Here is a 26,688-nt window from a genome sequence, read left to right on the forward strand (position 1 = left end):
AGAAAACCAGCATGCAAGGGAGAAGCCTTCTCCCTGGCATCGCCACAGTGTAGATACTATTGAAATACAGTGTATAGATCCTCTCTCTCTCCCACACCCTCTTCACCTCTTCCTGATCTGATCAGTACAGTGGGATGCACTTTATCCCAAAGCAATCCCAAAGATAGATCTAGGGCTGCAGTAGCTTTATGTGTGTGTATATATATATAAACAACCCAGAACAGAAATCAATCATGTGATGTTATGGTAAGAAAGGCCTGTGTCATCTCAAGCTGTATGATGAGGTGTAGCCTTTCCCAAGACAGCCTGCACAGCAGCGATGCTGCTCTCTTCAGCATTGCTAAGACTTCTTTTAGAAAATGATCCCAGTTCGAGAAGATAATTGACAGAGTAGAAAGAATTTGGAGAAGAGCGACAGGAAGTGGTCATACAGGCGAGCCATGTGAAGAAAGCATGAAAAGGCTGTATAATGTGGGACACTGCACACTGAGGTGGGCAACCATGGGGGCTCCAGGGGTCAATTTCAACCTCCTGGGGGCTGCACCCCTGCTGCCGCCATGCACTGCCAAATTTTGGTGGCAGCAGTCTTAAAAGCAATTGGTTGTTTGCCACTGAATTTTGGTGGTAAACCGCAATGGTGGCCCAAAAAGGCCAAATTTGGCTTTAAAGCTAAATGTAGCCTTTTAGGCCACCATTTTGGTTTTGCTGCTACGGTTGGGTGGTTAGAACATGTAAGACCAATACTGTAGCAGTTTTACTGGTTACCAGTGTGTTTCTGGGCCCAATCCAAAGCGCTCACTTTGACCTATAAAGCCCTAAATGGTTTAGGACCAGGCTGCTTGAAGGATCACTAGCACACATCCGAACCTGCTCATGCTTTAAGATCTGCTTCAGAGGCCCTACTCACTGGTCCGCCTGTACAACCTAGTTGATTGGTGCATACAAGAAACAGGTTTTTCATTGGTGGCCACCAGCTTCCGGAACTCTCTGCCCACTGAGGCATGCACAGCTTCAACTCTGAATATTTTTAAGAGGGCTGTAAAAACTCACTTTTTTGTCTTGCTCACTTTTTAAATGATATACTTAAAATATTTTATTTGGTGAGCAACCTTGTGAGGGCTTAGTCCTAAAATGTGCAATAAGAATGATGATATAAATAATAAATATATGCACCTGTGCACACACATACATACTTCCCCTTTAGCTTCTCAAAAGGATTTATAAAGCAGCAGGCTAACAATCTTACCAGCTCCAACAGTTGCTATGGCACTCTCCTGGCCAATGATATGTTCTCGGAGTCTCTGCTCCAGTGGAAACCTTCGCCTTTCCTCTATTTCTCTCTTGTGCTGCTCTTCTTGAAACTGTGGAAAGGAAAAAAAGTGCTAATCTACAGTAACATCAGTCCTCTTCAAAAGATATCCAGACATCCACAACGTAAGTGGTTCCATGAAGCAAGGTCCTTTTATCACCTGCTCTGAGGTTAGCTGGATTTTATTTATTTATTACAATTATTTATATCCTGCATCTTTCAGGATACAAATCCTTCCAGTGACGTAGATTAACATAGTATTTATTTTAAAACATTTATACCCCATTTTTCTGTTCACACTGAACAGTCAAAGCAGTTAACAAAAAAGAGTAACGCGCACACACACAATGAACATTGGATTAAAAATAATCAGAATGGCATTGACAGGCCCCCAAAATAAACCAACAGGAACACAGAAAAACAAATCTGGCCCTCCAAAACAGAAAGGTTTTTATACTGCAGCAGAAAACCAAGATGGAATGGGACAGATGAACATCCCAGAGGAGAGAAAGCTCCAAAGCCTGTGTGCGTGTGCATGTGCCAGAAAAGGAAGACCCTGTCCTAGGTATCCACCTGCACCATTTCAGGCTGTGGGTTCTGTTGAGGCCGTGCACTGTGTCCTGGGTTGCAAGGATCTGCTGTGAATCAGAGTTTGAGCAGGGGTTAGGTTAGGTTTCCCAAGGAAGCAAGACGGAAAGAGATCAGCACCACGGAAAGCTCCAAGTGGTGCTGGGGCTGGAAGCCCCACAGGGTTGTCTGTATGTTGCTCCAAGGACTGAGGTTTAAATAAGTGTGGCTACATTGTGGTTGGTTGGCCCCGCCTCCATACAGAGGCAGGGCCAACCGTTGTCTCCTAAAGGGCCTGGACTGCTTTAGGGATCTCAAGCTGCAACAACGTGTGAGTGCCTGTGGCATGCTAGTTTCCGTATGGCCTGAGTCCTCAGAGTCTGAGGATGGTAACACGACCTCCTCTGGATGCAGGGGGCTGCCCTCTGGGGTGTTTCTGGAGAACTGGGCCCTGGGAAGGCAGAAGCTTCAGGATGCCTTTTCACAGCTGAGTCCTCTCCCGGAACCATTAAATCTGGAGCCTTTTCTTCTGATGACAAGGTTTACGAATCTTCTGAGGACAAGGGTTCAGAATGTCCATGACACCACTGACCTAATTCTCTGAAGGTAAGTGGAGGGAGAATCAGATCCAACACCAAGAAATGTTGGACAGGTTTGGTCCAGAAAATGGAGAATCAACTACATCAGAATGAAAAGGGGAAGCGTTGGAAGTTGCTATCAGTATCTAAGTTGGAATCTGACCTAAGGAAGGGGTGGCCAGCACTTCAGACCCTCCAAGCTACAGACCACAACTGTGAAAAGTTCAAGAGACATAAGATGTGCACAACCTTTGCGCACACATTAACTTCCCTTCATAGGTGAGGCCTGCAGAGCATGGGTGGAGAACAGAGGGGGGCAGGCCCCATAGCCTGAGCCTAATGCATGGCAAGGTAGCTATGGGTACCCAAAAAGGGATGATACTGATGGCACTCTTGCCCTTCTCTACGCCTTAGGAGCCTCCTCTCTTTTCTCTGTGGCCTGGGGGTGTGTATATTCCTTTTTGGCTATGTCTGCTCCCTCTCCTTTCCATGCTGTTCAGCACTCTTCGGCAGTGAGTGACTCTCCCCTCCTCGCCATGCTCTCTACCCTTCTTGGGGAGCAGATTCGGTCTCCTCCCCCTCCATGCTCCTTCAGCAGTCTCCTGACTCTTCTCTTTTGCATGCTGTCCATGCCTCTTCACTGTGCCATTCAAGGCATCACCAATTTCACCAGAGAAATGCATGGGAAGGGGGGGGGTTCTCCTCAATTTCTCTGCCATGTTCCAAGCTATCATAATTTTAGCTAAATTTGTAAAGCAATCATGCTGAATACTGGAGCAGCAGCGGCCCACATCTGAAAATGCAAAGGAACAAAACAATTTCATGACCAGATAATACAATCTGCTGGAAACATTATACTTCTCTACGTAAATGGCTGAGAAATTTGGGCATTTCAGTGCCAGAACAAATGGCGTGGGGAGGCCATGGGAGATCTTTCCTTTGAGGTTTGAAGAAAAGCTTTGATAAGCAAGTAACTGGGGAATAAGTTGACTTGCTTCAGGCAGGAGGTGAGACGAGGAAATCCATCAAACAAATCTAAGCTTCTATAAGCCAATCCTTGGGTATTTTCCTCTAGGAAACCCATTTTAGTGCATTGCTGTCAAGCTATTCTCACAAGTGATATCTGAACTAAGTGAAAAAGCTACTTTTCCTAGAATGCAGATCTGAGTCAAGTGTGGCTATTGCATGTTAACGACATTCATTTCTCCCACATGAAACTGTTTGGCTTTTGAGATCAGCTTCACAAGTCCTGCTCTTTGTCATATGTATACAGGCAGGGGGGTACAAGCGACAGAGCCTTCACGGTGCTGTGGAACAATCTCCCAGGGGATATTATGGAACCCCTTCTCAGCAGATTCGCCAGGCTCTGTCTCTGCCCATCATTAGGCAGACAGTAAAGAGGATTTTCTAAAATTCTGGAGAACTTTTAATCAATTACCAGCTGTTTTATGATATTCTTGTTGAAGTGTTAGTCTCAGTGCCTCTTGTTATTTTCATTAATGGCTTTTTCTTTCTTTTTAATAGAATGTGTAATTTTATTTTACCTTTCTTATACTGAACTATGTTGCATTGCAAGCTGTTCCTGTAATTATTTTGATAGGAAAGCAAGGCATAAATATTAACTTATAAACAGAAACATTCACTGCTGAATGTTCTGGATGAGAGGTGGTTTTTAGTGTCACTTGGGAAAATGCCCATTGAAGGCTCTGGATTACTGAAAGTAGAAAGCTTAGGTTCCACAACTGGGAAAGACCAATTCTTTGACTATGGATACATTACATGTTTACATTTTAATCTTTACATTTTCGCAGCTGAATTCAGTTTTCAATAGAGCACCTCTTCACACAAAGTGAAATTAACTTATAGAATTCACTACAACGAGGTGCAGTCATGAGGGCCAACAGCATAGATGACTTTTTACAAAGGATTAGACCTGTTATCTCCAAGGAGTGCCCACGGGTGCCACTGCACCCATAAGGCTATGAGAGGAGCCCACCGGGACCTTGTTGCTTCCTGCTGCTGTTTTCCACCCTATGCAAGCTAGTGGAGCAATTTCTCCACTGACTTGCATGGCAAAATGGAAGCTACACTTCTAAAAAAGGTCTTGGTGAAGACGCCCGCTTCCTGCCAAGGACCCCTGGGGAACTGAGTTCTTTGCGGGGAGTAGGATTCTCCCCCCAGTAATTTTTCAGCACTGTAGATTCCCCTCACTGTGCAAGTCAAGGAAGAATCACTCCATTGTCTTACATAGGAAATAAGCTGCACTGCAAAAAATGGTTTGGGGAGCTGGAAGAAAGCCCTCCCACCAAGGAACTTGTTGCCCAGAGGGCCGTTGGCAGGGGGTGGGCGATCTGCACCAGCCATTTTCAGGAGTGCAGCTCTCCCCGCACCACATATGCAAGTCAATGCTGGGGGCGGGGCTCTTGGTGCATTCCGTCTGTCTGTCTGTGTGCATGTTCTCTCTCCCTCTCAGTGGTGTGTGTGTGTGTGTGTGTGTGTGTGACAGAGAGAGACAAAGAGACAGAGAAAACACACACAGGGTGTCCTGACTGTAGTTTTTTTAATTTATTCATTTACAATATTTATATACCGCTCAACATCAAACATTTCGGAGCAGTGAACGAGGTAATAGATTAAAACACCATATTAAAACAATTAAAACTTTTTAAAAGAATCAGATTCTGAACTTAATAAACTGCGGCTGGTCGCTCAAGGAAGGCCTCTTGAAATATCAATGTCTGCAGGAGGCGCCAAAATCAACACAATGTTGGCGCCTGCCTGACCTGCAAAGGCAGGGAGTTCACCAGGAAGGGGGCCACCACACTAAAGGCATTTTCCTGGTGGACTCCAACTGGGCCATGGGTCCATGTGGAACCACCACGGACATGCCCTCCGATGACTTCAGTGACCCGGCAGGTTGGTAAGGAAGGAGGCGCTTTCTCAGGTATCCTGGTCCCAAGCTGTTTAGGGCTTTGTACACTACAACTAATACCTTAAACCTGGCCCAGTAGCAAATAGGTAGCCAGTACAGTTCCCTCAGCAGAGGAGATACATTCTGAGAAGGGGCAGCTCCTGACAACAGCCAAGCTGCTGCATTCTGCACTAGCTCCAGCTTCCGGACCAGCTTCAAGGGCAGCCCCACACACAGAACGCGTTGCAGTAATCCAGCCTTGAGGTTACTATTGCCTATACCACTGTGGTCAGCTATCCCTGTCCAGGAGAGGCCGTAGTTGGTGAACCAGCCAGAGCTGGTAAAAGGCACTCCAATCTGCCACGGCCACTTGGGTTTCCAGCAACAATGATGGATCTAGGCGTACCCCCAAACTACAGACCTGATCTTTCAGAGGGAGTGCAACCCCATCCAGAACAGGCAATGAGCCCATCTCCTGGACCTGGAAACCACTCACCCACAGGGCTTCCGTCTTGCCAGGATTCCGCTTCAGTCTATTGGTTCATCCAGCCTATTACCGAGTTCAGGCACTGATCCAGGACTTGCACAGTTTCTCCTGATTCAGATGTCACAAGGAGATACAGTTGCATGCCATCAGCACACTGATGGCATTTAACTCCAAATCCCCTAATGACCGCCCCCAGCGGCTTCATAGAGATGTTAAAACAACATTGGGGACAAGATGGTAGGTACCCTGCAGCACCCCATAGCTCAATTGCCAAGGGGCCGAGGAATACTCACCAACGTTACCCTCTGAAATTGGCCCTGTAGGTAGGGCTGGAACAACTGTAACACAGTGCCTCCGATACCCATCTCATGGAGTTGATCCAGGAGGATACCATCGTCAATGGTATCAAAAGCCGATCTCTCATTGCATCACTGTGCCCCCTGTCCCCTTCCAGATAAAGGTCACCCATCAGGGTGACCAAGGCTGATTCAGTCCCGTAACCAGATCAAAACCCAGACTGGAATGGGTCTAGATAATGACTTGGCTTGATGCCCAGGGGTAGGAAACTTTTTGGGCTAGTGGGCACATTTGGAAATTGAGTAACTGTCCTGGGCACAACCATAAAATGGCTGCCATGGGTGGGCATGAGAAGTCACCTGCCTAGAGGTGTTCATGGGAAATTAAGACAGCAGTAGTTAGAGGCTTCCACTTTGCTTTGAAGCAATCCCAGCTGCCAGAAGGAAAATATAAAAATATATTTTAAGGTGTCTGGGGGCAAATTGGTGCCCGCAGGCACCATGTTGCCTACCCTTGGCCTAGAGCATGTGCACTGATGGAAGTTTCAGCATCAAGTAAAGAGGGATCACATCTGGAAATGCTCAGGTCCAGGAGAGTAAAGAATGGTCAGGACCCTGGACAGTGTACTGAAGGGGATACTGCCTGGAGTGTTTCTCGGCAAGGGCGAGTTGTTGTCCCAGCAAGAGACTGCAAGCAACCGAGGCCTTAAGAAGGCTGTCAAGCCCAGAACATTCGGAGGCTCCACCTCTGCTGGCTATAGTCCTTCAGGGCCCATGGCCATTTCTGTAGCATCATGCTCCTATGTGGAAGAGGGGCAGGAGAGGCTGTGGGAGGAGTCATCCTCAGAGTCGGAGGCTGAAGGGCAGGCTATGGAAGGTATATGAGCAGGTGCAGAGGGTTTTCCCTGAAGTGGGGAAACCAGTGCCTCATTGGACTTTGAATCCTCCTTGGGGTGTTGCTGAGCCTGGGGACATGTCATAGTGTGTGTCTGGGGGGGGGGGCACTCCCAACATTTTGGAACTTCACACACACACCCTGTGGGAGCCATTGTGCCAACATTTCTGGAAAATTCCATGTTCCCCACAGACCCAAAAAGGGCGGTACCCCCAGATGAGACAAATTCATGAAGGAGGAGAAGTCGTCTAGCAATGTTTAGCTATTGACCAAGATAGCTAAATGTGTCTGATGCAGTGTCAGGCAAAGCCCAGTTCCCAGATGCCTGACTGTACAGAGCTCCGTGACAAGGCTCGAAAGCCTGTTTCAGATTATTTATTTAAACAGGGTTCTTTCCTGCCCTATCCTCAGGGCAAGTTTCATGGCATCCTAGCCTCACCTCAACTCCTGAACAATCCTGCATGCTTGGCTTAATTTGAGCTAGGGCTCTTCACAACTTAACCCCAAAACCTGTTTTCAGTGCAAGGGGCTCAGTCCTGGAACATGCGAAGTAAAGAAAAGAGTGCCTTTGAACAAGTGCAAAGTGTACCTCCTACTGAATGATTACAGATAGCCCCCACTCTGGTGGGATTAGGAAGCAGTCCTTCCATGGTAGAGGCTGTGACTGCCAGGCAAGCTTGAGCTGCAGAACCTCTTGATTTAAAACTTATTGCTGGCCAAAGAGGTAGCGTTCCTTGGAACGGAAGATGCTGCGGAGAAGCAACTGCAGAGGGCTGTCGCTTCCATGCTTTCCAGAAGCATCTGACTGGGCACCGACAGACTCAAAACGCCAGTCTAGGTGGACCCTCCCTGGTCTGATCCAGCATGGCAATTCTTCCTTCTCAGTGATGTAACCAACACTGGCACTTGTCATGAAAACAGTGGAAGTGCACCACGCTTCTCCAGCTTCAAAACCAACAGCAAAATCCATCGGCCGTTTTGCTACTGTTTTCCTGTGCTGGTAGTGACCCTGACAGAAGTAAAAAAAAAAGAAAAGAAGCAACCTATCCAATTTTGGCTGCTGTTATCTGTCTGCTGTGTAACTGAGGCACCACATCAGTCCTGATGTTTCAATATGGAGCAATAACTTTCTTGCTGATCCCCACGGAATGGCACTTGCGGGACTGACTCCAGAGCGCCAATGGTGTCGCTCCCCCAGGCTCTGTATATATCACCAGCCTCAAACTACTCCAGCCCCATCGATGCATCTATGTCTTTCTAAATATATAGGCCAATTCTTTTTTCCCTTGCCTTTCTTTTTTTACATTTTGAAAAAGAAAGTAATACATAAATGCAGTTCAGTTGTAATATAAATTATCCGATAATACTGATGGAGAGAATGAGTGGGTTACGGAAAAGCTCAAGAGCAGGTCTGCGTCAGTGAGAAAATGGCCCCTCCTTTCCCTGAGTCTTCTGAAGTTCCAGAAATGGACAAACACTGAATTTTTAGGAATCAGGCACAATCTCTCCCGAAATACAAAAACCAACAGGCAAACTCTGAGGGCTGGCTTCTTTGCAAAATGTGCAATCAAGCTGCAATACTCATTGCTACATAGAGTTGCGACAGCAACCAGAATACCGAAGGTAAGCTGGAATCCTATGCACACTTACCTGGAAGAAGCCCCCGTGAGACTTATTTCTGAGTGTGCCTGTACAGAACCAGATTCTGAACCACATACAGAACCACGTTCTTCAAATGTTTTATTGGCACTCAAGGTGCACAAAGCGTTGTATGGTAAACAATACAAAAAAATCTAAAAACAATCAATAAAACAACTGAAAAACAAAACCCTCAATCCTAGAACCTTACCCTCCCTCCCTCCCTCCCAGCTCTACTGCAGAACAACCCCAAACTTGCAAAAGAGCAGCCAAACCCGTTTCCCTTCCCAAGAGTAAAAGGCCTGGCAAAATTAAGAATGTCTTGACAACCAGCCAACATGAATTCAGCAACACAGCTTGACAGGCCACCAGGGGAGAGAATTCCCTAATCTGGGTGCTGCAACCGAAGCTGCTACATTTGGGGAGCTCATGAAGAGAACCTCCTGCAGGCGGCAGGCCCTCAGAGAAAACCTCTCGCGATGACCTCAGCACATGAAGGGGACTCAGGTGGCTCACAGCCGTACAAAGCTTTAAGGCCATCTTCGGCACCTTTGACCAGAGGCAAGTTGGCCGCTGGTACAGATCAGCCAAAATAGGTGTACTATAAGCGCGACACACCTGGATCCCAAGCTGTATTTTGCACTTCTGACACTGATAAGCTGTCTTCAAAGGCAGCGCCATGTCGAAAGCATGACAGGAAGAAAGACAAGAGATGACCCATGAATGAATGATAATGGCCCCATTTTCTATTCTCCAGAAGGATGCAAAGTCAACATAACTGATTAGAAAATGCCCCCCTCACCACTCCAGCCACCTGAGCCTCCTAGGAGCAGGACTGGATCTAGGAGTACACCCAGATTGTGAACCTGATGCTTCAGGGACAGCATGGTACTGTCAAGGACAGGCACTCTCCCCTCCCCTCGTCAACTACTCCATTCTGTCTGGGTTCTGTTTGAGATGGCTTGCTCTCCTTCAATTCAAGGAAGCTTTCCAGCAGGCATTCAAGGCCACCACTGCACTCGGACTAGGCAAAAAAAAAGGCTGAGGTAGGTGTTCTCAGCAGATCGAGGACACTTAATCCCAAAGGGACAACCCATCTCTCCCACCAGCTTCACAGAGGCATTAAACAGTGTGGTGGCAAGCGGGATCCTTGAGCAACTCTGCAGGGCACACTCCATGGGACTGAGTAGACGTCACCCATAACAATTCTCTGGGTAGACGTCACCCAGATAGGTCAAAGGATCTGCAAAGCAAAAGCAGCAAAGTTTTCATGGACATGGTCCACTTCATCAGACCTCATGCATCTGATAAAGTGGATGATGTCCATGAAAGCTCATGCTGGAATAAATGTGTTGGACTTTACAGTGCCACAAGACTCTTTGTTGTTTTTGCTGCATCAGACTAACACAGCTGCCCCTCTAGAAAACACCACACAGCAGATGCCCATCCAGGCATCCCAGGACAACTTGATGACGGACTGAACCAAAAGCTGCCAATAGGTCCACCACAATTAACAGGGTCACACACACCTATCATTTACCAGGGGAAAATAGTCAATCAGTGCCACAAAATAGTGTCACAGTCCTGAAGGTCATTTGAAACCCAAACTGAAGAGGACTCAGTTAATCAACATAATCCAGAAGCACCTGAAAATGACTTGGCACCACCCACTCAATGACCCATAAACAGTAATTTAGAAATTGGTGGGTAGTTCTCCAGATCATTGGAGATAAGAGAGAAGGAGACAGCAGTTAGGTCAGCTCAAGTACAGCTGTCACCATTTCTGCAGTACAAAAGGCACTGATGACCCAGTAAGGGGCCATAGCTCAACGGCAGAGCACCCACTTTGCATGCAAAAGGTCCCAGTTCAACCCCTGGCACCTCCAAGTAGGGATGGAAAAACTCCTGGTCTGAAACCCTGGAGAGCCAATCCATGTAGACAGTACTGAACTAGAGGGACCAAGAGTATGACTCAGTGTGTTCCGTGCAACAGCTGAAGCCAACCTCTCTGACTGAGATTCCAAGTCTACTGGAGTGCTGGGGAGAGACGCTCTGTCAGTTCTGCCAGGAGGCCTCACCTTGAGACAGCCACAGCAAGCTCCTCCTTAGGCCAGGCAATTGTGCTCTCTGCCTTTTATACTCATCAATGACCCTGGCACCCCTCCCAGTCACAGCTCCATTTACGGGAAGATTTGCTGAGAGAAGAGGAGGAAAAGCACATTCATTGCGTTTTTGCAAAGAATCAGGGTATGCAGAGGCCACAATCTCCTTTAACCTCCTTGAAGAGAAAATAACTTTTAGAAAAAGTTCTGTAACATTTGCAGCTAGACTGCAAAGAGACAAATGGATCACTCCCAGGATGCCCTAATTGAAAGAGGTCTTGATCTATCCAGGCTTTTCATGAAAACCATCAAGTAAGGAAATTCGTTATACATCTTCCTAGGGAGCTTGTTCCATTGCTCTTAACATTATCCTCAGTCTTTCTCCCTGTGATTTAAAGCCATTGCTTCTTTTCCAGTCCTTTATGTACAGGGCGAAGAACTGCTCTAGCTGCCTTGGGATGGATACCCCTTACCTCAACATCCTCTCCTCAAGCAAAACTACTCTGGTGCAGAACAGATAAAAAGGACTCTTGGAATGAGGTTCATTTTGAGAAGGTCTTCAAATTCACAATGCACCAGGTGCATTAAGCTGGCTGGGGGATGCTGGGAGTTGTAGTCCAACACATCTGGAGGGCACCAGGTTGGGGAAGTTTCTGCCACAATAAATCTGTTAGTCTTCAAGATGCTCGCAGAGGACTCTTGGTTATTTTAGCTGCAACAGACTAGCAGGCTATTCCTCCGGGAGTGAACGTTCATGAGTGTATCTAGAATTCCAACAGGCTTGCAGACTGTCAACAGAGGCTGCAACTAGTGGCCAGCTGTCTGGGTGAAAATATGGGCACTATGTCCTCTCATACTTGAGCAGCTAGGCAGGGGGGCACAGCTCAGTGGTAGAGCACATGCTTTGTAAGCAGAAGGTCCCAAGTTCAATCCCTGCACGTCCAGGTAGGGCTAGGAAGGAATCCTGCCTGAAACCCTGGACAGCTGCTGCTGCCAGCCAGTGTTGAAAATACTGGACTAGATGGACCAATGATCTGACTCAGGATAAGGCAGCTTCCCATGTTTCTAAGCTACTGTTACCATGCAAGTCCTCAGAGTTATCACAGGCCAAAGAGTAATGTGGTACTGAGAGGGCCTGTCACTTGCTATGAGCTACAGAAATGTCCTGTGGTCTCTTGACTAGAATCTGAAAGCACTTCTTTCAGGCTTAAGGAAGCAAACCAGTCACATTCTCACAGCAAGGGCAAGCTGTCTGAAACAAGATCCTCCAGAACATTATCTGTTGGGCACCCTGAGCTCAAATAATGAGCCTTAACACATCCATACTGCAAAGCAGCAAGGAAAAAGCTAAATGCAGCTTAAGTAATGTATAATCTTGCCCAGGAAGGATTCCATCTCCTAAAGGAGGAAAGGATGCAGCTGCTGCCGCTGGAGTAGCAGCCAGAAAAGATGCAAGGTGGGCCTTTGCCTCCTAGGTGAGCTACAAAAAGCCTCAAGACAAGAGAGGTAGGATGAACACCTACTTTTATCTATGATCTTCCAGCAGCTTGTAGACAATGATCTGCGGCTGCATGGGCACCATCTCAGGGCAGACCAAAAGTCCCGCCAGGCCCCTTCTAAAGTGATGGCCATTCATCTCCAGTGAAAACTGCCCGGCACGAACACACTCCTTATACCAGTGGGAGGCCACTAGCAGACTGTGGACCAAACCCAGCACCAAGAGAGCAAGCCAATGGCCCACCACATGCCTGAGACCCCCTAGGCCAGGCAGCTGGCCAGAGGCTCTCAGCTGGCTACAACGGTGAGACGGAGTGGGGGAAGCCACTGGGCCTCTCACAGCTCTTCTGTGCCCAAGGGCAGGTAGTTCCAATGGTTAGCGTGGCTGTTCATGAGAGCGAGACCCACCTGGCACCAGCGAGCAGGAGACCCTTCCTCAAAACAAACTGAGTTCATATATGAACACCCCTTGTTGCTCTGTCACCAGCATATGTAAATAAAACAGATGGGACTTCTATTCCATTAATAGTGCCACCAATTCACTCTCCAGCAGTGATTAAAATGGGCAATAAAGATTCTCAAGGAGTCTCTTGGCAAACTGGGGAGCGAGACCGGCAACCCTTCTGCCGCTGCCGCCATGTCCTCCTCAGCAGTGTATTCATCCCTGAGCAGCCCTGAAGAGTGTTACGTCTTATGCACACCCAGTGCCATTTCCTTCCGCAACAGTGCTCCACGCACGAGTCTGTGCACTCCTCCTCTCCTCATCATCCAAAGGGTTTACACAGGAAAGCCGAAGTGGCTTCTCTAACCATCTGTAAGTAAAAGGGTTGCTTTGCTTGATGGAGGAAGGCTCCAGAGACCCGTTAAACTTACCGAGATATTTGCTCTCCCTTCTCCTCATAGAGATTTAAGAGGGCAACTCCTGACATTTCCTTTATAAAAATTTGAAACAGTGTCCCGGTGGCAACAACTCATTCCAAACCGTCTATCCCTTGATGGGTGTGGGTTGCTGCACACTCAGCAGATCTTCCACAGATGAGCACCTCTTCTCCACAAAGGGGAGAGCTCAGATCTTGGCGTCCTCGTGCAGTGCTGGGAAAAGGGAGACTGGGGAAGAACTGCTGTTTAGGAGCCCAGGTTCCAGAGGGCTATGGGAGACCAGACCCTCTGCAATCTGCCCCCTCCTTTCTGAGGTCCCCCAAGACGCATGGAGATCGCTGCAGTTCCTTTATGCCAGGGGAAGCTGCATACAGCTCGCCACACCCCACCCCCATCTGTTCAGAAACCAGTGCTGCTCCCTAGCTGCGATGGAGCGCAATCCAGGGTTTATTCCCCACCCCCACCCCGCAGTTTGCCCACCCGTGATTTATGCCATGGCATGAAGGCCCTCCTCATTTTGCTCTTCACCCACAGTGCTCCCCATCAAACCTACTGGCCAACAGTAAGAGCGCTGGTATAAGACCCGACCTCTGCTCCGAGAAGACTGAGCTGCTAGGGAGCTGCCACTGAGCATGCCTCTCCACGATCTCAATGCTCACGCCCAGGGACAATGGCGGGGCCAGCTGCCACAGCAATGAGTAAGCTTTTCGTGCCCAAAGCAGCATGGTGGACCCAACCATTTTGACCTATGGATGCATCCAAACTGCATGAATGGGGTCCAGTATGTATTTGGAGTGCCCTTCTAACATCCTTAAATCTGGCCGGTTTCAAAAAATGCAGCTGCATTTCCATTTCACTGTATTTTTGTCTAGACGCAGCAGAAATTGAGCTGGACAACAAGACAGCTTTATTTGCTGCCTGCCTCTCCACGCCACGATACTTAAAGGGCAGCAGAACAGCTATTCAGACATACAATTAGGGGTGACCTGAAATGATTTTTGGTGGGATTTACACAGCAAATAACACTAGAAAACATTCTCCAAAGATGATCTGATGACCTGCAGAGCACTTAGACCATTTGCAAGATCCTCTCTGAGGACCAGAGCCTAGACTGCTCTTCTCCCATCCCCAGAGTCCAGTTCTAGGGCTGGAGAGAGAAACTCAGAAAAGCTGGATCTTTGAACCCTCACCTTTGTTGCAGAAGCTTTCAGGAGCTTCAAGACTTCTCCCTCCCGGGCATAATCCATGGGCGTGTGTCCCATTTCATTTCTCTGCAGGGGGTTGGCACCTGAAAAGGAAGAAACTGAACTTAACATGTGGGACAGAATCAGGTGATGGGCAGTGCACAGCCTCTAAGCTATCTGGGGTCCTCTTTAACCTTTGTTCTGTGCAGGGCTTGGATCAGAAAGGGACAATGTGCACCGGGGGCGATACGTATGGCTGTCAAAGGGCACAACAAAAGGGAGATGTCACCAGGAACAATGGGCTCTGGCAAGGAAAAGCTGCTGGAAGAACAGGAGCTATGTGGGCGTGAGAGAGAGACAGAGACCACGCAGCATCAGAAAAGCAATCCCTCCACGCACTGACAGCACTCCTGCCGCCTGAGGGTGGCTCCCATGAGGCATGTGATACCCAACATGTCAAATGGAAACTGGAAAAGCGGTGCGTGTGCGCATGTGCTTGTGTGCGTGTGCTTGTGTGCGTGCAGGGCATCTTGCCCCATAGCAACTCCCTTTACTGCTTTCTCTGTATCCCCTTCCTCAGTCCCTCTGTTCATCAAACACTAATCCTCTTAACTCAGCCTCCCCACACTCATGCATGGATCAAATTTCCTTTAAATCAGGGGTAACACATCTTTTTCACCCCAAGGGCTGAATTTCAGTTTAGAGACGCTCTCGGGGATTGTGTTCCAGTGCTGGGCAGGGCCACAGACAAAGTTTTATAGTAGTAAGCATGTCTACTCACAAGTAAGCAAGAAAAATCACTCAGCAGCACTTTAAAAAAGCATTCCAAACTCTAAACCTCTACATGTCTAATCACAAGTAAGCATGAGCATCCTATCTACTCGCAAGTAAGCAGGGCAAGCTTCCGCATGACTACTCAGAAGTAAGTAGGAAAAGCCTCTGCAGGACAAGGCTCAGAAAGAAGCAGGACTGAATCAGTCAGCAGCTTCCTCCGCTGGTCCCACCTCCTCTTCCCAGTGGGGAAAAGCTCCTATCTCCTATCAGCAGCTGATCGGAGAGAAGTGCTGTCCCCCACTAAGCAATGAGAAAGGGAGCCTTTTTCAGTACTAACCACAGAAAAGCACTTATCTTTGATCAGAGATAAGAGCCTTCCCCTCCGTGGTGGGGAGAAGCTGCTGGGTTGCATGGGGAACCCCTGTGAGCTTGAGGCCTGCAGGCGCCCTGTCCCTGCTTTAAGTATTTAGTGGCCCTCCTCTTTGTCTCACTTTTAAGAAAACATTAAACACTTCTCTCTCTTGTATTTTCCTCCTGATGTATTATTTGGCTTTTAAATTTCCTATTCCAAGGTTAATGACTGTATTCTTTAACTTTTTTCCCCTTCTTGCCATCTCCCAGCTTGCCCAAAGTTTCCCATTTCTGTCCAAGTCCCCTCTCTTTGTCTCATTTTTTTTTTTAAGATTGTGAGCCTGCAGACAGGGACTTGAGTTTGTATATTTCTGTTCAACACCTGGGGCATATTAGGCACTTTATAAATGATGATAATGATGGTGAAGAAGGAGGTATGGCTTGGAAAACAGCAACATGTGTGCCAGAGTGTATTTGCAACTGGCTGTAATGTACACTCGCATTTCACATCAGCAGTAAAAGAGCTCCTTCTCTGCTGCGCACAGAGCCACGTCAGCGAGCCCAAGCTACTCTTGCTCCTCCTTGATACACCCAGGAGTACAAAAACAGAAGTAGCAGCTTGCCTTGCTTGCACTGAGAATTGGGTGATAAAGGAAAGGCCCCTTACCCCCTCTTGCTGCTCAGGAGGACTGTATTTGTCACACACTGCTCAAGAATCATCCATGAGAAACCATGCAGTTCACACATACCACTCAACATGCATGTGGCGTACTTTAAAGAGCATGTTTCCAGCACATGCTTACAAGTGGGTGGGGGGACTCTCTCAGAGACATCTACTATGACTCTAGGGGAGGGAGCACAGCTCAGTGGCAAAGCCCCTGTGTTGCATGCAGGAAATCCCAGGTTTAATCTCTAGCATTTCCAGTTAATCTGGCACTGAAAGGATTAAATGACGTGGATTAACAAAACAGAAGGCTGGCAAAGGCCTCTCTCCACTGCAGATCAGAAGAAATCCTGGTGCACTCCATGGAGCGAGGCCTGACTCTGGTGTGATACAGCTTCAGATATTCATAATCCCAAAGGTCTTGGGGATTAGCAACAGGAGGCATGGGGACTGCATTTACTTCCACTGAAGATTTATGATGTTGGCCGTGCAAATTTAAAACCCCCAAACAACCACAACACTGCTCTCCTTGTTGTCCTGTGTAAGGCACACTGGATTGTCAGTGCTGGCTCATCTGCTACTATGAACCCAAGAGAGCCAGGAAAGAGCAAGCGAGCGAGAGACAGACAGAAATTAGCCATTTCCAAGATCCAGCATAAAGAGATCTATATTTGCTTACAGAATGAAAAATGTGCTCCATAAACATCCGACACAGAGTAATTTCTGTTGCGAGCCCTTGTCGCATCCAATACAGAATATGACTGGAACAGGCGAGAATATATACTGCCTGCCCTGACCACTCAATATCTTTTAAAGAGACAGTGACCTGCACGTAACACAGTTTTCTCCCCAGCTCTTTTGTTACACATCACTTTGCACTGTTTGAGAGGAGGAGGAGGAGGAGAAAGTTTTCTCTGCCCCTACAGGAGGGCATCCTTGAGGCCAACTCTGCCTTCATCTTAGAAGACCTAAATTTCCTGCCGTGGATCTATTAATAATGGCTAACCAATATTGGTCTAATCCCCCTGTTAATGGCTTTGACGACTTGACTAATTGCTGCAATAATTGATAGAACCAGACTCATACAACCGGTCGATCTTCACCTCTGGTACCAACGACAATAAAATATTATACTTTAATAAATAACTTGGTGTCAGGCTGCTTGCTAGCCCATCGCAGAGGTGGCCACTGCCTTCCCTAAGAGCCCTGGCCTGACCTCAGGGCGAGGGCAGCTGGCCCCAAGGAGCCAAGCCCTCCTGAACGCAGCCACAGGCTTGGCGAGCTATTGTGCGCCTGCTGAGAGGGCTCCAACCTTTAAGAATCATGATGGGAGGCAATTTGTCACCTCCCACTAGCTGTCTCTGGCACAGAATCAACACCTGGGCAACGCCCGAGGCTGTGCGAGGCATCCGCGCATCCGGCCCCCTCACCCCCCACTCCCAACTTTGCTCATATTAGCAGGCCCCGACTTATAATACTTGATAAATAGCAAGCGGACTCACTCCTAGCACCACTGCAGCCACGCAGAACCGGAGCAGCTGCATAAGGTCACTCATTGGGGAAATATGTTTCTGTCGGTGGTATTGAAAAAAGTTTAGCAGAGTGACAGGTCTCAATTTTTCAAATTTTATTAACTCTATCCTCTTAATCATTTGTCTTGAATTCCTTCAGATTCCAGATAACTGTCAATACAGAGGCAGAGGGAAGGGATTATGGATGGATGTGACTTTGCTGGTTTGTTAATAACTCTGGGGCAAGGAAAGGGGGCAGGGGGAGGGAGAACGGGACCATGTGCGAAAAAGAGAGTGGCTGATGCAGGAGGACTCTGCTGGGATGGTACTTTGTCAACCCCCCTGCCCATACAAAAAATGGGAGACGGCTGCGTGCCAATCTGTGTCACGAAGTAAGACACAAGCCTAAGATCAGGCTGAAGGTCCACTCAGTGCAGCTTCTTGTCCTCAACAGTGGCCGGCCAGATGCCTTCAGGAAGACCACCACCAGGCCGTAATGGCGGCAGACCCCTACCCTCCGTCCCCACAGTGATGGTTTCTCCCTAGCATCTGTTACTCAGGGGTGCGCTATCTTTGAACATGGATGTTCCGCTTAGAATAGCTGTGGCTTGACCAACCTGCCTTGACTTTTGTCCAATCTCTTTTCAAAGCCATTGCCACAATATGTCAGCCTTCCATAGCCTGGTGCCCTCCAGATGTGTCTGATTACAGCTCCCAGCGTCCCCCAGCTAGCAGGGCTGGCTGGGGGACACTGGGCTTTGTAGTCCAACACACCAGACTGGGGAAGGCTGCCACATGTTCATTATGTGACAGGAGTCTGGTTTTCAGTTTTGTTGACTGTTGCTTTTTAATGTGCCATTCTCATCTGTATCTGCTCCAGTTTTTAATTGCTGCTGCTTTTACTTTGGCTTTGGTTTGCCACATTTGCTTTTATTTTGTACCTCTAAATTAATGCTGTCAGCCACCTTGGGCACCTAGTGCGGAAAGGCAGGGGATCAATTTAAACAACAAGATGCAGCAGCACCTCACAACCGGCCCACCAAGCTCTTGTCTCTTCCTTGCCCATCTTCCTTCTATCAAAAAAGAGGCCTTAAAGAGCACTCAGCAAATAGATGAATGAAGCATAAGTGACTGAGCTGGGAACCAAGAGGTCTCAAGTCCAAACCTGCCTCACCATGAACTTACTGGCCTTAGGTGAATTGCTCTCACCATCTCAGCCCCTTCTCTATCTGCAACAGGTAGGTGATAACACTGGCCTGCCTTCTGAGACTGTCATAAAGATTACAAAGATAATATATGAGAAGCACTTTGAATCTTTAAGTGATTGTGATAGTTGAAAGGATTGTACAGAACTGGGGAGCCAAGTGGTATGGAGTTGGGCTTTCTTTGGCATATCTGATGGATGGGTTTTGCTTATGCTCAAAATGGATCACACCGTCCTATTTGGACTAAAGATTGTCCTTATCCTGGGTCATGCTGGCTAGTAACCCTGGGCAACTTATGGCCCTACAGATGTTTGGCCTACAACTCCCTTTAGCCCTAGCCAGCATGGCCGATGGTGAGGCATGATGGGAGTTGTAGGCCAAAACCTCTGAAGGGCCACAAGTTGCCCCCACCTGCCCTACAGCATGTGCATGAAGGATGCAGCTTGGCTCACTTGCTCAAGTCAGCTGGAATTATTGCTCTGTTCACTTACGGAACAACAGGTCCAGCTGACTCAAACAAGCGTGGCAAGCGATCCACTCCACAGCAACACCTTGCTGGCCTCAGCTGGAGGTAACAGGTGCCTCTTGCAGTATGCCTGGCATGTGGTGCAACGGAGCCTGGATGGCGTGGGTCGGTCTGTGGAGCTCTGGTGGGTGAACAATCCCCCCTTGCGGGTGGCGCTTGGTGGTCTTCTGCTCCCTCCCAGCTCCATGATTCCAGAAGTAACTGTGCATGGAAAAACTGATTTATAAATGAAATATCAAAAGCAGCAATGGCATTCATCAGTTACAAGGAATAAACTGAGTGCAATTTTTGAAGCCACTGGAAGCCACTGCAGCTCTTCTCAAGTATGCATAAAGACACACACACACACACACGTGTGAAATGTCAGCTACCGCCAGCAGGACTTGTCTCAAGCACCAAAACAGTCCAGCACTTGCCAGCAGGAAGCCGCCCTCGCAGCTGTACAAGGAATGACGCTGTGTCATCAGCCATCATCTCTGACAAGGCCCGACATCCTTATTGCTCTACATGGCTAGTTAAAGTAATAGAAAGAGACTCCTGTCCTCCTGAGCCTCACCATGATTGAATTAACATGATCACCCTTTTTTCCAGTAAAATAAACGTGCTTCCAATACGGGGCAGCAAAAATACTTCACAGGTAGCTTCTTAAAACAGAGGGAGTGTTAGCTCCACAAGAAATCCAGCTCTCCCTGCCAACAGCTCACGCTTGTAATGGTTTCCACCCATGCCAACATGTCACCTATTTCAACTGGGGATGATGGGTGTAAAGTCCCTCTAAGTATATTTTCACATCTGTCCTGGGGCTAGATACCTAGGGCACTAGATGCCCTAAAACTGGCTCCAAAAGGCTTGAGGTCTTCTCTTTTGTCTACACCTATTTTCCTAGCTATTTTGACACAAGTCTGAAGCCAGGTGCAAAAGTCACAGACCTTAGGGAAGTTTTTTGTAATAGCAGTAATTATTTATATAGCACTTCAGATATTATCTTACTGTAATCATTACAACAACCTGTAAGGTAGATCATTATTAATAGGCACAAGCTTTAGGATGAGTAGGGAACACCGTCTGGACTGCAGTATCAATACATACATACGGCAGGGGCACGCAGAGAAGGGTTTTCAAAAACAGCCCACAGCTGTAGAACCCTGTCCACCAGATCCTCACAAGAGCCTGAGCCTGAACATTTCCTGTTTAATTCCTTCATTTTAGCTGGTATTCAGTGCCCAATGCTCAAGCAGATCAAGTCCAAGACCAGAGCCTCTGAATGCCAGGCATGAGCAGGAGGGTGCTGTGGCCCTCCTTATGGGTTTTCCATTGGGGCATCCCATTGGCTGCTGTGGGAAAGAGGACACTGGGCTAGAGGGGCCTTTGGCCTGATCCAGCACAGCTCTTCTCACATTCTTACACTGATATGGATTTTTTTTCATTTTTCAGTATTTTGCATTTTTATTAATGCAAACATCCTGTTGAAGAATTTTTAGGTAATTAGTCACCTGCCCTTTAACTGATTGATAAATTAATTAATTGGTTACATTGAAATAAGTTTTGATATTACTAAATCCTCAATAAAAGTTCTTCTCTGAAATCCTGAAAGAAATATGAAATCGCTTATAATCTAATAAACAAAGCCTACTAATATTTATTAGAAGAAAAATTCACCTTCAATATTTTGTTTTCATTTACAGCAACACACCAGCAACAAAATAGCCTGAAAAATAAACAGACCTGTCCTGAATTCTTAGACCCACCAGTTACAATTTCCCCTCCACCGGTAAAATTGGCAGATATTCAATTGATGCTTTAGTAAACTTCCATTAACCTACTGCATAAAGATTGCAGCTTTAATTTTGACGGGTATTTCACACAAAAAAAGGCTCTGCTTATCCCCTACCTAAATTAGAAAATGTTCAGGTTTCAGCTGTATCAGAACTCAGGAAGGTAGGAAGGAAGGAAGGAACGTCCAAAGCTGGGGGCAGCCACTAGGAGAGCCCATCTCGATGTTCCATCACTTTGGACTTGGGCACCACCAAGAGGCTGTTTTTACCGTGGAGACTGCAAATGAGGCTCATGGAAGTTGACACAATTTTCTCAATCTGCCTACGATTCCGTCTCACCACCCACCATGTTTTAATACTGCCTTCCAGGATCTGCTGAGTACTATTGTGCACTCCCAATGGATGCTGGAAGGAAGGCAAGGATGGGCGTTATCCAACCAAGTACAAACTGCAGAAGGTGGAGAAGAGCTGTGAAATTAACAAAGGCCAGGGCTTCCTGGGGGAAATACTGCCGATTTCCATTTTCCTGGGCAACAGGAGACTCATTCAGCTTAGGATGACCCATCAGAGATGGGAGGTAGCCTGGGAATAGTCTTGCCTCTAAATCAGCAAGGGCTTCATATACATTAGGAGATGCCTGCAGGATCAGACCCAGGGTCCATCTAGGGCTGCATTCTGTTTCCGGCCAGATGCTTCCAAGAAGACCACCAGCTGGGCAGGAAGGCAATGGCCTCCCCCCGCCTCAGCTGTTTGCTCCCCAAAATCTGGAATGCTGCCTCTCAACAGAGCTCCCATTTAGTGATTACGGCTAATGAACAGGAAGAAGGCAAGTTATCTTTTCTGAAGGCCCCCCATCTCGGAAGCAGAAAATCCAAGAAACACTGGGCACTACAGAAGGGAGTGGATCTCTGGTCTCCTCTCTCCCCTGATCTGAAATCTTAGGGGTGTGTGGTTGTAGCACAGAGATCCCCCTGAGGGGGGTGGGGGTAGGAGATCACAAAGGGTTAGATTTCAACCTCCCCTCACCATGATGTCCCATCCCACTGTTCTGCTGGCCTGACCTTCACATGTGCAGGAAAACAATGCAATACATTCCTCTGTGACTGGACCACTTCCAAACAGCAAGCAAGGGGATAAGGTGTTTGAATGGAAACTCCCTGGCCCATGGAAACCAAGCATGTCAGGGAGAAGGATCTGAGCCTTGCTGTCTCTCTATGTCAACATTCCAGGCCTAGTAGAATGCTGAAGTGCAGGGGGGTTCAAACATCCCACCCACCCCACTCCACAGCAGTGAAGTTCCTGGAGGTGTTTTTCTCTCCTTCACTCCCTCCACAGCCTTTGTGTTTGAATCAACTCCTTTTTGGCCCAGTGTGTGGGGCAAGGAAAGATGAGCTAAAGAACAGTCTACTTTTGCTGCCCTTCAGACAGATACGTACTGCTGCCCTCTCTCTTGACGTAGTGCTATTAAATATTTTACAAATGGTTGTGTCAGTGTGAAAACCTCTGTGCCCAGAAAGACTTTCGAGGGCTCCATTTTTTTCCCACCCTGTGGGGAAACTCTTCTTAAAAGCTTCGACACAGACATAAACCTGCTGCTGGCCGGGCACTTATTGCGTTCCCTGTGTCGGGACGGCGGAGCCCTCGGTGCCGTGACATGATTGGCTTTTACATCCTGGTCTCGCAGGGGTTTAATTACTGGTCTGGGGCTGCTGGCGTTGGAGCTCACTGCCTTCAGATATGGGGGGTCGATACTGCCGGCCTGCAACATATTGAGCCCTGGTGCAGGCAGACTATTGCACTATTTAATCATCTTTTGCAAAATTTACAGTGCAACAGAAGGAATCAATACGGAATTTATCACATTCTTTTGTAAATATGAGCAGAATGAGAGGGAGAGATCCAGGCACACAGCAGGAAATGTCTGATGGCCCTGGTTGGAGGGGCCTTTGCAGATGCTCCCAATTTTAAGGGAAGAGTGACATTAGCAGCTTGGTCCTCAGGGGGGCCTCAACCAGCAACTGCACTTGGGAAGCAAGACATCCTACTCCTAGCCAGAATATGGTGATCTCTTTGGATAAGGAGCCTTGGAAATTAGTCTTTATCACGTTCCATTAAGACTTGTGAGTTGTGGATGCAACACAAGACCAAAGCAACAAGTGTGCGTGTGTTCCTGCTGACATGTTAACAGTTAGCATGCCATTAACTTTGGGACCACCTGACTGTGTCAGCAATGGGGGTTTCTGGCTTGTTTCTACTTCAGCAGGAGTGCCACACCATGTTCCCCGCTCCCCCAGAGCTCTGAATGGCTTCAAGTTTCATGTGTGGGCACATATATGAGAGTCAAATGAAATCTCTGTTTCAGTGTGGCAAATGCGACAATGCAGGAGTCCCTAACCGTTTTGGGGATTTGGAACTTTGAAAGAGTGTCGTGGGCACTCTAACAAAATGGCTGCCACAAAATGGCTGGAATGAGGTGGCTGATCATCCCAGGGGGTTGTTTCTTGACTCCCAACTGAGCACAGCACAGCACAGCACAGCAGAGCAGAGCAGAGGAAGGTCTAGGGACTATACAAGGAAGCAAGCTCCCAGAGAGCGAGTGATCAGAGCAAGCAAACAGGGAGAGCAAACAGGAGTTTGGAAGGGGAGTTTGGCAGAAGAAGTCAAGGGGGAGGTCCCTAACAATTTTTTAAAATATCTTTTTCTTGCAACACACACTTCCATACCAGTGGGACTCTGTTATTAGCTTCCAGTGAATAGAGGACAAAGCACGGGCTATCCAAGTACCATCAGAAAGCTAGAAACATAAGGGGAATGGAGACTATGGAAGGAAAAGACTCTCCAGTGGTGGCGACCTGCAAGGTCTATGCCATGTTTGTTTTCTTGCCTGAGATCAACATGGCCTACATGTGCAACAAGTGCAAGTTGATCACGCTGTTGGAAGAAAAAGTAAGAGGACTGGAGTGGCGAGTGGCGACCCTCCAGGGAATAAGAGAAGATGAAGAGTTCTTGGACAGGACGGTGGAACTACAGCAGCAAAGGGAAGTACAGAAGTCAGAACAGCAACAGCAAGCTGAGGCAGAAGAGGAAAATGTTGAGGCGAGGAAAAATGAAGTCGAGGATAGCCCTTGGAAAAAGGTGACAGGAGGAGGAGAACTAGACGCCACTCTGCACCAGTGGAAGCAGTGGAGCTATGGAACTGTTTCCTGGTACTTGAGGATGAGACTGGAGGACAGCCTGCAGAGGAAGAATTATAGGGGAACCTGCCTAAGGGTTGCCTAAACTCATAAAGCCCACTGACAGGTATCCCTTTCTTCTCATCCATGTGGGAACAAATGATACCGCCAAGCGGAGCTATGAAGAAATCACGTCAGACTTTGAAGCTTTGGGAAGGAAACTCCAGAACTTTGGGGCCCAGATAGTTGTCTCATCCATCCTTCCAGTAGTTAGAAGAGGGATAGAAAGGGAAAGAAAAATACTCCAGGTGAAAGACTGGCTACGAAGGTGGTGCCAAAGCGAGAGATTTGGATTCTGGGACCACGGGCTATACTTCCTGGAAGATGGACTGTTGGCAAGGGACAGTTTGGACCTCACAAGAGCTGGGAAGAATGTGTTTGGCCACAGCACGAAGAACTTCATCAGGAGAGCTTTAAATTGAATCCTATGGGGAAAGGAGATGTAAAATTGGGGGTAACAATGGGTGAAGGCTATGCACCACAACAGAGAGAACAGCTCTAATAGCACCCAGGAATAGTCTTCAAAAACATGTAGAAAGAAAGCCAGACTATGAAGCACACGGTCTTCGATGTCCATATACTAATGCCCAGAGTATGGGAAACAAACAGAACGAACTTGAACTCTTAATACAAGAGGGAAATTATGACTTGATAGGTGTAACTGAAACTTGGTAGGATGACTCCCATGACTGGAATACGGCAATTGAAGGATATAACTTGTTGAGAAAGAACAGAAGGAACAGAAAGGGAGGTGGGGTTGCACTGTATGTGAAAAATACATATCTCTGCACAGAAAGACAGGAGGAGGAGCTTGGTGGCCCCACTGAGAGCATCTGGGTTAAAATGATGGAGCAAAGAATAGAAGGAACATGGTGGTTGGAGTGTACTACCGGCCACCCAATTAAGGAGAAGACGAGGATGAAACTTTTGAAAAGCAAATTGCCAAATTTCAAGGAAGCATGATGTAGTAGTAATAGTGGACTTCAGTTTCCCTGATATATGTTGGGAGACAAATTCTGCAAAACATGACCGCTCCAGGAAATTCCTGACTTGTGTGGCTGATAACTTCCTCCTACAAAACGTGGAGGAAGGAACTAGAGGATTGGCTATCCTTGACTTGATTCTAACCAACAGAGATGACTTAGTGGATAAAGTAGCAGTGATGGGAACTCTAGGGGAAAGCAACCATGTTATACTTGAGTTCTTGGTTCTAAAGGAAGCAAAAGCTGAGTGTAGCCAAATGCGTACCCTGGATTTTAGGAAAGCCAATTTTAATAAACTCAGAACACTGATAAGTAAGGTCCCATGACAAGCGACTCTAATGAGAAAAGGAGTCCAAGATAGGTGGGAGTTATTAAACAAGGAAATTCTCACGGCACAATTACAAACAATTCCAACAAGAAGAAAAGGTGGAAGACAACAGAAGAAGCCAATGTGGCTTCACAAAAAGCTTAGAGATGACCTGAAAACAAAAAAGGACACATACAGGAAGTGGAACGGAGGCCAAGCTACAAAGGAAGAGAACAGGCAGGTAGCAAAGAACTCCATGGATGGCATCAGGAAGGCTAAAGCTGAGAATGAACTGAGGTTAGTGAGGGATACTAAAACCAAGAAAAAGGCTTTCTTCAGATACATGCATAATAAAAGACAGAAGAAAGAAATGGTAGTTCAACTATTAAGTAAGGATGGCAAAATAATAACAGATGACAAAGAAAAGGCAGAGGTGCTCAATTCCTACTTTAGCTCAGTTTTCTCCCAAAAGAGGGTCTATGACCCCCCTGGCAAAGGCAAAGTACAGTCTGAAGGGGCAGGATTGCAGCTTGAGATTAATAGGCATATGGTCAAGGAACACCTCATTACTCATGAGTTCAAATCTCCAGGGCCAGATGAACTGCACCCTATAGTAATAAAGGAACTGGCAGAAGAACTCTCAGAACCACTGTCTATTATCTTTGAGAAGTCATGGAGGACGGGGGAAGTGCCAGATGACTGGAGGTGGGCTAATGTAGTCCCTATCTTCAAAAAAGGTAAAAAGGAGGAACCTGGGAACTACAGACCAATCAGTCCGACATCAATCTCTGGGAAAATTCTGGATCAGATTATCAAAGAACAGTAGGGTTGGAAGGGCCCTACAAGGCCATTGAGTCCAACCTCCTGCTCAGTGCAGGAATCCAAGTCAGAACATCCCTGACAGATGGCTGTCTAGCCTCGTCTTCAATGCCTCCAGGGTGGGAGAGCCCATTACCTCCCTAGGGAATTGGTTCCATTGTCGTATTGCTCTAACAGTCAGGAAGTTTTTCCTGATG

At 47.4% G+C, this 26,688-nt stretch overlaps 1 protein-coding gene across 3 annotated transcripts in view; it reads right to left on the reverse strand.

Annotated features, from left to right (window-relative positions):
• CLPB (ClpB family mitochondrial disaggregase) overlaps window positions 1-26,688 on the reverse strand; it is a 106,987-nt gene that overhangs the window by 33,531 nt on the left and 46,768 nt on the right. For all 3 annotated transcript variants that reach the window (XR_014788922.1, XM_084842315.1, XM_084842316.1), the window contains exons 6-7: window positions 14,350-14,447; window positions 1,247-1,361 (exon numbers count right to left, since the gene is read on the reverse strand). Coding sequence is in view for 2 of the 3 variants with exons in the window: in XM_084842315.1 (XP_084698441.1) it covers window positions 1,247-1,361; window positions 14,350-14,447 (213 nt within the window). In the remaining variant the exon portion in view is untranslated. The remainder of the gene's footprint in view (window positions 1-1,246; window positions 1,362-14,349; window positions 14,448-26,688) is intronic.

The sequence above is a fragment of the Heloderma suspectum genome, chromosome 3 (genome assembly GCF_057233095.1).
Source record: "Heloderma suspectum isolate Gila_16-S chromosome 3, 16-S_ref, whole genome shotgun sequence".
NCBI classification, from domain to species: Eukaryota; Metazoa; Chordata; class Lepidosauria; order Squamata; family Helodermatidae; genus Heloderma; species Heloderma suspectum.